Source organism: Miniopterus schreibersii (assembly GCF_964146895.1).
Source record: "Miniopterus schreibersii genome assembly, chromosome: 12".
Lineage (NCBI taxonomy): Eukaryota > Metazoa > Chordata > Mammalia > Chiroptera > Miniopteridae > Miniopterus > Miniopterus schreibersii.
This window is the reverse complement of record NC_138112.1, coordinates 73,225,672-73,236,655: the sequence shown is the minus strand read 5'-3', so window position 1 is coordinate 73,236,655 and position 10,984 is coordinate 73,225,672. Positions and strand designations below refer to the sequence as shown.

Below are 10,984 nucleotides of genomic sequence, written 5' to 3'. Positions count from 1 at the left end.
CATCGGCCCCACCATGCTCACTGCCTAGAGCTCTCACTTGTCCCCAGCTGACCCCCATTCTGCAAAAGCCCCAGTGATCCCCTCCATCCTGGGGAGCCCCCCTTCCAACCATGAAGGTGCCTCTCTGAGTCTCGTCCCCTTTCCCACCACCGGCCCCCACCAAACCCACACCCTCCAAAGCCCCTGCCCCCATGAAGTGTGACAACCCGTTGGCCTCTCATGTCCCTCCAAGCCCCTGTCCACCCAGAGGCTCCGGCCATGCTCGGAGCATTTCCTCCCATGAAGCCCCCTTTCCCTCTGACCCTCTCAGCCTGTCCCCCCTTCTCCCCACGACCCTCTCTCCCCTGGGCCTGTGTCCTCAGGGTCCCCTCTCTCCTCGGAGTGCTGCCTGCCTCTGCCTGGTCCTCTCTGAACCCCCTTCTCTAGGGAACTGTGTGTGTTCCCTATCCTGGGACAGGTGCCACCCCCTCTCCGAGCTCCTCCCCTGCCCAGCCCTGGCACAGCCTCATCTACCCTTGTCAGGAGCCCGCAGCACAAAGACTTAAATGGTGTTGATAAAACCTGTGTGTGGGAGGGCTTCCCAAGCAGCACCCCCCTCCCATGCCAGCCACACCCTCTAGGAGCCCAGGCCCAGGGCCTAAGAAGGTATGGGGGCACCCAGACCTCTCTCCTGGGGCTGAGCCTCACTTAAGGTGCCCTCCCAGCCTGCGTGTGGCCTGTGGTGTCCAAACTGGGCTTCCCCAGCAAGGCACTGCCTCACCTGTCTCAGGCTCTGCCCCGGCAGCTCTGGACAGGGGCTGCAGGTGCCACCAACGGGGCCTGATCTGCACCCGAGTCCACCTAGTCCTTGGGCAGCAGGCCAGGGGCACTGGCTCACGGGGGCCTGCTCCAGGTCACAGGGAGGTCAGGCCTTTCTCCCTCAGACCACCGCGAGGCTGCCTCTCTCCGAGGGCCCCACTGGCCTCCACCTGGGTGTCCTCAAGGCAGGGGTGTGGGGCAGGAAAGGCCACCCCTTCCCCTGCCCACAGATCTGCTGGGTGGGTGCAGAGAAGGTCCCAGTGAGGAGCACCCTGATATTACCCACCTTCCAGAGACAGAGACTCAAGGCTAAGGGTGGGGTTGGGGGGAGGCTGGAACTGAGCCCGGGGCGGCCGCAGGGCCTGGACTCTGAACAGGAGCATCAGCAACTGCAGGACCTGGATTGGGGCTGGGGGCCCGGCCCCAGCGGGTGTCAGGGGGTCTGGCTGTGCTGGTCACCATGTTCCAGAGCAGGGACTACCAGCAGGAGGGTCACATGCACGGTGAGCTGGGGAGCTGGGGGCACTGTTCACGTGGCCCCGCAAACAGTGCCAGCCTGGTGGGTGAGCCTGAGCGAGGGCAGAGGGGCCACCTCCCTCCCGGAGGCTCTGTCCTCAGCCTCTCAGTGAACAAAGGCTATGATGACACTGTCTCCCTAGAAGCCCTGCCAGGCGCTGCAGAGCCTTCCTGTCCCCTGCTCATGTTTCATGTGCAGAGAACACTGGGCATGTATTTGCCGGCTGCCTCGCCGTTCTGGTTAAATGTTCTTTAGAGAAGATGCCACCGAGGCTCGGCTCTGGGGTGCTGTCTCCCAGGCCCAAGGCCAGGCCAATGGCAGCCAAAGCCCCGCAGGCTGAAAAGGAACCGGGACAGTTACAAATGCCACATGTGCCCAACCCTACACCTGACGGGGCTGGGCTCCAAGCCAAGAGTCCCAGAGGGAGTCCTGCCCCACCACCAGGTGTTCAGACTCCTACTCATCCCTCAAAATCTCCTGGCTGTACAGCAGCATCTGGGCAAATGTTCCTGCCCCTGACTCCTCCATAGAGGCCATAATTGGGGTGCGGGGGTGGATTCCTAACTCTGCTCCCTGAGCCCTGTGACCCCGGGTCCCCAGGTGGGCCCAACACTGCTTGGCATGCACATGGAGAGGCCACTTCCTGAGCTGGCAACAAGGAAGCCCAGCTGGGAGGCAGGCTGCCCCCACACAGGCTCCCTTCCTAGGCCCAAGTGGGGTGTGCAGGGGTATTGGGGAACACTGGGGGCCCTGTTGCTGGGGTCTCCTCCCAGGGCAGGAACGTGTCCAGGAAAGTCTGGCGCTCACCAGAAAGCCTGCTAGCCCCACCCTGCGGCCTCGGGCCCAGGCCACATCCTGCTGGTCACTGCTCTAGGCCTCGGTACAAGCCAGCTCCCGCCAGCCATGTGGCAGGGCAGCTAGCTCAAGCCTCCACGGTTCCAGTTGCAGGGCATCTCCAAAGAGTGCCCCTCCCCAAGCCCCCAAAATGCCGGCATCTCCCAGCCCCTCCCCACGCCCAGTCTAGACCCACCTGCCTCACCAAGCACAAAACATGCCCACACAAAGAGAGAGCCCCAACAACTTTATTTTCATGTCAACTTTGGCTCCCGGCCACTCCAGAAGGGGCAGCCTCAGGGAAGGCCGGTGCCAGCACCCCTCCCGCCCCACCCCAGGGGAGTCCATGCTCTCCCAGGTGGCGTCAGGCCCCAGGATGACCTAAAGGCCTCACAGGGCTCGCTTCTGTTCCCTTCCCGCTCCTTCCTGCTGGTCCTTGGGCCTCAGCTGGCCCTTCTTTGCTGGGCCTGAGACAAACGAACGGGTGAGGGGGGGCAGCGGTGCCCAGCTCCAGGCCCAGGCTGAGTAGAGAAGGAACCAGGAGGGCAGCCTGGCGCAGGGCGGGGGCTCAGCCCAGAGGCACCGCCCGGGCAGCCAGCACCCCAAGGCCCAGGCTGGGGCAGGAAACCTGGTGGGGGAGAGGGAATCCTGGGACATACACCAGATGGCTGCTGAGCCGAGCAGTGTCTTCCAGGTCAGTGCAAGGGCTCTGAGCCCTAACAAGCCGACTGGCTGCCTGGGCCCCGTTCCTTCATCAGACAGACAGACAGGCAGCATTCTGCAACCAGGGAAGGGAAAACCACAGAACAAACGGCGCCTGTCATGCCAGCTGCCTAGAAAGACGGCTGTGCACAGGTGAGTGAGTGTGTGAGTGTGAGTGTGTGTGTGGGGCAGCTGGGAGGGCGGGCGGGCACCGCCTCCTCTGATTCTCGTTTCCTGCCAGCGGCGGGCAGCTACAGCCTGGCGGCCTCGGCCAGGCCCACGCGGTTCTGATCACGGTCAAACACGGTGTAGTAGCGGCCAATGAAGACGTCGCCCAGGATCCAGAGCGGCCCAGCAGGCGGGGGGATGTCCATGCCCATGAAGCCACTTAGGCAGATGGTCTTCCCGCCCTGTGACACCTGGAAGGGGCCAGAGTGTTACCAGCCAGCCAGCCAGCCAGCCAGCAGCCTGGGCCTCCACCCCCACTCCCCAGCCCTGTCCCCCACCTTGAGTGTGTAGTCCTCAGCGCCCAGCTTGTAGTCTTTGCCCCCCAGCTTCATTGAGACCTCAGGCAGGCTGGACACCTTCTCGCACGGGATCATGTACTGAAGAAGCGGGCAGTGTCAGGGGGAGGGACAGCAGCCTGGGCACCCGGCCCCACCCGCCCGGCCCTGCCTGGCCCACTCACCTCTCCCTGGATGAGGGGCACGGCCCCGATGGCCTTCTGCAGCTCCTTCACCTCGTCCACGGGGCCCACAATGAGGGAGGTGCCCGTGTCCACGATGGCTTCGCAGCCATCCTTGCAAAGGGTCAGGCTGTTGCCCACGTCCACCCTACAGGGGAAGTGGGCGTGTCTGCCAGGGTCCCCGGGAGCCCCCACCGTGCCCAGCTGCAGCCCTGGCAGGACATTCTCTCCTCCTTTCTCAGGACTGGGCCCTGAGCAGAGTTGGTGCCAGGACCCAGCAGCCACGCGTAGGTTCAGAGCCACTGCACAGCCACGTGGAGATGACACCAGGAGAGGACAAGAGGCGCCCAGGGCCAGCGGGGCACAGGGTCCAGGCCCGTCCCACTGTCACCACTCCCTCCCAACCCCCACCAGGCCGGTCGCCACCCTGAGGGCCTGCTGATGGGCAGCTGGAGAAAGCCCACTGCAGCCCCAGGGAGCCGGGTGGGGCTCAGCGGGCACTCACTGGTCCATGTGCACCTGCCAGTAGGCCTTGCGGGTGACGTTGAGGTAGGAAAGGGAGCCCTTGTAGTACTTGGAGTCAATGCCGCCCAGCATCAGCTCACCCCCTGGCTGCGCAGTAGGGTCCCTGGGAGGAAAAAGAGGGACAGTCAGCCTCCTGCCCACCCTATGTCCAGCCTGAGGACGGGGTGGAGCCAGGAGGTCAGAGGTCAGTGGTAGGTGGGGCAACCTTAGAGGCCTGCGAGAGCAGGGGCCTTCCTGAGCCCATACTGATGGAAGGACCCAGAAGGGGCACAAGAAGAAATGGATCTTCCTTCTCCCGCAGGGGAGGGGCTCCGACCCTATACCCTGTGTGGACTGCAGGCCAAGCCCTGTGCCCAGCAGAAGATACCATGCTTGGGCATCAGGGCCTCTTGGCCTGCCAGCTGAGGACAGCCAGGGTCAGGCTGGGGGGCAGATAGGGAAGGGAACCAAGGAGGGCTTCCAGGAGGAGACACTGACAACCCTGAGAGTTCAGCCAGCTCGTTCCTGCCCCGGGGCTCATGGCCTTGTACCCTCGGGACTGTTAGCAACCCAGGGGCCACATCTGCCCATCACTAGACCCAGATCTGGTTCTCGCAGCAACAAGGCCCACCAAGCCAAGACTCTGGCCACACGGCCCAAGCGCCTCCCATGGGGAGACACAGCCTTCTCTCGGGGGTGCTGGCTCCTCCTGGGAAGGGCGGCTCTACCTGCCTTCAGCCAGATGCCAGGGGCTGTGGCCCAGCGCCCACAGGGAGGACACATGACCGCCGCAGCTGCATCCGCTCCCCCCTGCATTTAGCACGGCTGGGCTACGGGGAGACGGGGGCCCGGCCCACCCACCTGTTCAGGTAGAAAGAGAAGATGTTTTTATCCACCAGCTTCTGGTCCATCAGGTTGTCGAAGACGGGCACCACGTTGTTGACGGAGATGCGGGGGTAGGCCATGCCCAGGATGCCGTCAAACTTGGCCGCGATGAAGGTAACGCCAGGCTGCTTGGTGGCCTCCCCAAAGACCTGCCGCTCCACCTTGATGCCACTGCCCCCGGCGGACACATCCACCTTACAGGGCACCTGTGGGCCGTATGTGGGGGGGGGTCAGTGGGTCACAGGGACCAGTGAGCCAGCCCCTGGGCCCCAGATGGGCTGTCCCCATGGACCCCGAGTGTGGGTGGCCACAGCTACAAAATCCAGCTTGGTCACTGCCCATCACCTGGCATGTGGGACAGTCCTCGGGCTGGCCCAGGGGACTGAGACCCTATGACCCGACCCCCCCCAGAGTCAAGGCCACGCTCCCCCTCCCCCGCTGGGCCAAGGCTGCCGACAGAGCAGGATGTGGGGACAAACGGCTGTGCGCGTGCGGGTGACACCGGAGGAGGGGAGCGTGTTGGGCCACATCCTGCTTCGGGCCCGGAGATAACTCGGGGGGCGCCCAGCAGAGACGGGGTGGGGGAGGAGGGCAGCCCACAAGCAGCTGAAGCACCGTGGGAAGGAGCCCGCTGGTCCTCATGCTCCCCGAGCCCACCTGTCGCCCGGACGAGTGACAGACCTGCAGGAGGCTTGCTGCCTCCCTGTGCCTCCAGACGCTGAGGCTGGGGGGGGACCATCTTCTCTGCTCTTTACCCCCCCAGATCTCCCGGGCCAGGCCCCAAGTCAGCTCTACCCCCTTGTGTGCTCTGTAGATAACCCTCTGTCGGCTGCCCCAGGGGCTCCCCCACTCTTCTGCCCTCCCTAAGCCTCACCAGCTGCAGGGAGCTCCCCCAGGGCTGGCCCGGAGCACCCAGCTGGCACCTCAAACCCAAGCGTCAGAATGAAAGCCAGTCCTCCCAGGGGTGCACCTGCCAGGAGCCTGGGCGGGGGCCTCCCCGTTACTCCGCAGGTCCTGGTCCCAGACCTGCACCTGTGTGCCCCGGCCTTGGGGACTACTCAGGTGTCCAAACCCTCACCAGGCCAGCCGCTCCCTGCCCCACCTTCTCCTTCTAACCCTCCTGGCGACCCCCGGGCCTGCACTCGGCCGGGTGGGCTCCCAGTCCCTGTCCACACTTGCTGTCCCTTCACTGCTGAGCACTCTGGGCTTTTTCTCACCTCCAGGCCTCCGCTCGGCTGGCAGCTGCTGGCCATCCCAACTCAACAGCCCCTTCAGCAAGCCAGCCAAGACCCCCGCCCTGGGATGGGGCTGAGGGTGCCCGAGCCCGGTCGCGCACGGAAGGAGAATCCCCACCACAGTGAGCGCCGGGCGGGGGACAGACTCACCGACACGGTGTCCTGGCTCAGGTACCCGGAGAGGCTGCCCGAGCCGTAGTGGATGTCGAAGGCCGTACCGTTTTCCACATATGTGCTGGACTTGCCGCTGTTGTACTTGTGGTGGATCCCTGTGCCACGGGGAGCGGTCAGCCTGCTGCCACCGTGCCCTCTGACCCTCGACTCCCACCCTGCCCCTGCCAGGCCCCAGCCACCCAGCCGCCCTCCCAAGGGCCGGGGACAGTGGGCCAGCACCCAGCCTTGGTCTCAACTCGCGGGTGGGTGGTCATGGTTGGCTCCATCTTTGGCTACCACGGGCCCAGCCCTGAGAAACCAGGCTGGCAGGAACAGGTTTGCCCAGAAAGCAGTGCCCTGGGGCTGAAACTGCCTGGTGTGTCTAAGAACTGGGAGCCGCATGTTGCCCAGGTGCCCAGGCAGGGCCCCAGGTGCCCAGGCAGGGCCTCAGCTGCCCTCCTCCCCAGCATCTAGCCTACAGCCACCTGCCAGGACTAGAGGGGACGGGGGAGGCTGGGCCGTGGCCCCCAACGCCGTGGGTGTGAGGTGAACGAGGGCTGCGTACCCCTCCCCAGGGCCCCGACCTCCCTGCTAGCTCCCGGGCAGCCGGCAGCGCAGAGCTGGGGTCAGGTCCCTCAGATTCGCTCCCAGGCTAGAGAACAGTGGGAGCTCAGGCAGGACGGACGGGAAGGACTTACAGCAGGCAATGTCCAGCAGTTTGCAGTGGATCGATGGGACCCACAGGTTGGAGGAGCCAGTGTCAAAGACGACAGTGAAACACTGTGGGGGGGTCCCGATGCCGATCTCCCCGTAGTACTGGGCCTGGGGAGAGGGCAGGGTCTATCAGGGCCAGGGGAGGGACACCCCACCTCCCCACTGGGCCAGAGAAGCCACCAGCTGTATTGAGAGCCAGGACCCGTTAGGCTGTTCACAGCCACTTGCCACCCCCAGACCCCGGGGTATAGCCCCCCCACCGACCAAGGTGAGAGTAGGGAAGACTCCCCCCTCCCCATTTGAAACGTGAAACCAGTGGTCCAGTCAGAGTCAGGACTGGCTCTGCCTACCACCTAAGCCTCGGGCCAGAAGGACCTCTGTGGTCCAGGGGTCCAGAGCCCCCGAAGGGGAGAGACTGCCTCTCCAGGGTAGGGACCAAGTCAGGACCTGACTCTGGGGCCTCAGTTCCTACCCTGCCCCTGCCCCATGGGGCCAAGCCTGGAGGGCTCCCAGGTAGAGGAGTACGGATGGCCTAGGGGAGGAGGGACACCCTGGAGGATCACTATTCTGGGGGTTGGTTCCCCATCTGTGCACATGGGGAGCAGGGACAGCTGGGGGTGCTCCATTGAACACGAGGGGGGCATGTGCCCCTCTGAGCCTCAAAGGGAAGCCCCATTCCTGGCCCTCTCCTGGGTCAGAGGGTATGGGCGTTCTTGAGCTTGGGGTCACCTGGGCCCTGCCTGCCTGGCACCGCCCCCCCCATCACGGGAAGGAGCCTGAGACACCAGTCGCCACTGGAGTCTGGCACCAGCCCCCTGGGGCATCTCTCCCTGGCTGCCTGGCTCCAGGGAGGACCAGCAGCTGCTGACTCATGACCCAAAAGAAGTGCCCAGATTGGGGGTGGCGGATGACTCAGCAAATATCCGAGCGTGTGGGCACTGAGGAAATTCAGGAACTGGTCAGTTGACCTGGGCAGACGGCCCCCCTCCACTGGCCCAGTCACATGCCTGTTAGGCTCTGGCTTCCAAGCATGGCCGGGGCTCCAGCCAGTCAGGACAGAGGACACAGCCACCTGTCCCAGTCCCAGGTGCCCCAGAGGCTGGATGGCAGCGAGAGGCTGGCTCCCTAAGGCTCAGTGGTGGGGCACACAGAGAGGATGTTCCCAGAGCTGGGAGTAGGCTGACGGGCCCCTGCTGGCTGTGTGCCTTTCAGAATGTTTCACCTCTGAGCCTCTATCCAGCTCAAGGAGCGGTGGCACAGCCTGGGTCACAGGCTGCCCCAGGGCTCCCTGCAGGCTGGGCAGGGACACAGGCTCCAAGGCAGTTAGTTACGCCCTAGCAGGCAGGCCCAGATACCCAACTCCAGCACCCCCAGGGCCCCCACAGCAGCCTCCCTCGAGGGGCAGGCCTGTGTCTGATTCTAGGCTCCTCCACACCCAGCCAGTGGCCCTGGGACTAGCTCCCTCATCTGCAGAGGGTGACGCTGTCCCTACTCCCCCAGGCTGGCCTTGGGGAGAGACACCCACCCAGCTCGGAGCCCACGGTCAGTGGCTCACAGGAGTAGATGCCTCAGGGGTGCTGAGGCCACCCCAACCTTCCCTCTCAGCCAGGCAGGAGAGCCCTGGGCTGTGCAGACCCCAGAGGTGCGAGTCCACCACCTGATAGGGGGTGTGGCCGAGTGGAAGCCCCCCCCCCCCCAGCACAGGTAAGGGCTCAACACTGCTGGCTGCTGAAAGCAAGAGCATTTTGCCAAAATACACCCCAGCTCACACAGAACTTTCCCTAAAGCAGTGTCTCCGGTCAGCCGGCCCTGCCCCAAGCGGACACCCCGCCCAGACACTCACATCCATGTAGTTCTTGAGCACCTCGGGGATGGGCTCCCCGGTCACAGCGGGCACCTCCTGGGCATATTTTGAAATGGGGCCCTTGGCGATCAGGTTCTCCACGGGGCCCCCCGCCTCCGACATGGTCCGGCGGATAGATGTGAACTTGTGCAGTGAGATTCTGTGGAGAGGGGGGGTCAGGGCTCCTTAGGGTGCAGCTCGGCTCGCCTCCCCTCCCCCCTGGGCCCTCCCCACACAGCCAAGCATCCCAGTTGGAGGCAGCTGGTGCCTGCTCCTCTCCCTCCTCAGCCACCACAGGCTTCAAAGACCCCCCTCGTCTTCTGCCTGTCCTCCCTGGAATGGCCACCTCCTGGCATCAGACTGGACTTCAGTGCCACCACCTCTGAGGAGCCCTCCTTGACCACCGTCAGTCACCCTTCACATCACCCTGTCTCCTTCCATCGCCCTCGCCCCACACTGCAGTGACCTCCACCATTTGCTGCTGACCTGTCACTCTCTCCTCACTGAGATACAGACCCCGAGGACTAGGCCTGCACCCAGAGAGGGGGGTCCCGGCTAGCAGGGGGGCACAGAGGGCTGAGGTCAGGTGTCCTGGTTGTGTTGTGCAGGGGGCTCTGCCATGAGGGCAGAGTGAGGGGTCCCTGGCTCCCCTGGGTCTGAGCTTGCTCCCTGCTGCCATGGTGCAGGGGGCGTGGCAGGAGAGGACACCCGAGCAAGGGTAACACTGGGGTGAGAGGTCTTCCCAGCCTGGGATTCGGGAGTTCAAGATGATGGCTGGCTACTTCTAGCATGCCAAGGGCGTGCCCCAAGAAAGTGGGGCTCCAGCCTAAGAGCTGGTAGGCTGGGAGAGCCTCGCAAGGTTCTTGCCTGGTGGGGGAGGGATGTGCCCTCTAGTAATCCAGGGAGCTGCACCATGAGTCCCACAGCACCTGGGTGGTGCGAGGGGCTTTGGCTCAGCTGCCCCCCAAGAGTTCCCAGGCTCCCTCCCCCACTGCTCTCTATTCCTGGGGGGAGGTCTGTGGGTGGGGGTGGGGCTGGGGCAGGCTCAGGCCTGCAGCTGCTCCCCACAACTAATCCAGTTGGGGCTACTCACCCCCAGGACACAGCCCACAGAGAAGCCCACGCAGGGCAGCCCTTTGGCAAGGCTCAGCCCCACTGGGCCCCCAGCCAGCTCCCCAGCCTTATGGCCTCACCCACCTGCCCACGGGCAAAAGGCCCACAGCAGAGGTGGAAGAATGCTGCCCAGGCCTGAGACAAAGGCCCCTGGGGATGGGTGGGGGCAGAAGCATAAAAGGGTGGGCCTGCTGGGAAAGGATGGGAGAATGGGGGGTGAGGGGACCCTTCTCAGCCTGCCTGGCACAGCCCAGTCCAGGCCCGGCAGTTGGTGACCTCACCTGGCATAGGGGTGCAGGTTCCCGGGCCTGAGGCCACTCACCTGGACCCTCTCCAAAAGCTAATTCCCTTCCTGTCTCTTGGGCACTTGGACTCCTAGGGTGGCCCCAAGGGTCTCTGAGCCCACGGCCGGTGGTCAGGTTCCAGGTGACAGACTAGGGGAAGGTGCGCCCTGTCACAGGTGGCAAAGCGCAGCTCCAGGCGGGAACACGACTTGCCCAAGCTCAGGGGCCTCCGGGCCACCACCCGGGGCCTCCCGACTTCCACACGGGGGCCCTGACACAGGCGCCCCGCCGTCCCACGGGTCCTGGGGAGGCTGGGTCCCCCGGGGTCACGGCCGCCCTCCCTCCGACCCCCACGCGGATGCGGCGCGGGAGGGGGCCCTGAGCGAACCCTGCGCCCGCAGAGCGCGCGCCCCGCCCGAGGGTGGGGGATCCTTGCAGGAGGCCGCGCGGGACCCCGGCTCGCGGGGCGCAGGGGGCGCGCAGGGGCGCGGGCGCCGGGGGTCACCGCGGCCTCACCTGATGAGCGCGGCGCCGGGCGCGGCCAGCAGGCCGAGCGTGAGCAGCAGCAGGCTGGGGGGCTGCATGGCGGCGGCGGCCGGGTCGGAGCAGCCGGAGCGAGGTCGCGGGCTTAATAGTCGGGATGACGGCGCAGTCGGGCCGGGTCAGCTGACCCGCTTGTTTGCAACCGGGCGGGTCACGTGCGCCGCGGCCGGCGGC

At 65.2% G+C, this 10,984-nt stretch overlaps 1 protein-coding gene across 2 annotated transcripts; it reads right to left on the bottom strand.

Moving 5' to 3' along the window:
* Positions 1 to 2,381: 2,381 nt before the first annotated feature.
* CTSD (cathepsin D) lies at positions 2,382 to 10,963 on the bottom strand. Of its 2 annotated transcripts, XR_013999963.1 has the most exons (10): positions 10,784 to 10,935; positions 8,871 to 9,030; positions 7,012 to 7,135; positions 6,311 to 6,429; positions 4,902 to 5,131; positions 4,042 to 4,164; positions 3,540 to 3,684; positions 3,358 to 3,456; positions 2,672 to 3,270; positions 2,382 to 2,610 (listed from the first exon to the last, which is right to left on the bottom strand). XR_013999963.1 is itself a non-coding variant. In XM_081152902.1 (9 exons), exons 1-9 carry the CDS (start codon positions 10,849 to 10,851, stop codon positions 3,103 to 3,105), a joined length of 1,236 nt encoding a protein of 411 aa, XP_081009028.1. In that variant the 5' UTR covers positions 10,852 to 10,963; the 3' UTR covers positions 2,382 to 3,102. The 2 variants fall into 2 exon arrangements, 1 of the variants encoding a protein (XP_081009028.1); XM_081152902.1 differs by having other exon boundaries at positions 2,382 to 3,270; positions 10,784 to 10,963.
* Positions 10,964 to 10,984: the final 21 nt, after the last annotated feature.

Coding starts and splice junctions, on each gene's coding strand:
- CTSD (XM_081152902.1), bottom strand. CDS start 10,851: ATGCAGCCCCCCAGCCTGCTGCTGCTCACGCTCGGCCTGCTGGCCGCG. Junction 9,031..10,783: donor CCCGGCGCCGCGCTCATCAG/GTGAGGCCGCGG, acceptor CCCTCTCCACAG/AATCTCACTGCACAAGTTCA. Junction 5,132..6,310: donor TGAGCCAGGACACCGTGTCG/GTGAGTCTGTCC, acceptor TACGGCCCACAG/GTGCCCTGTAAGGTGGATGT.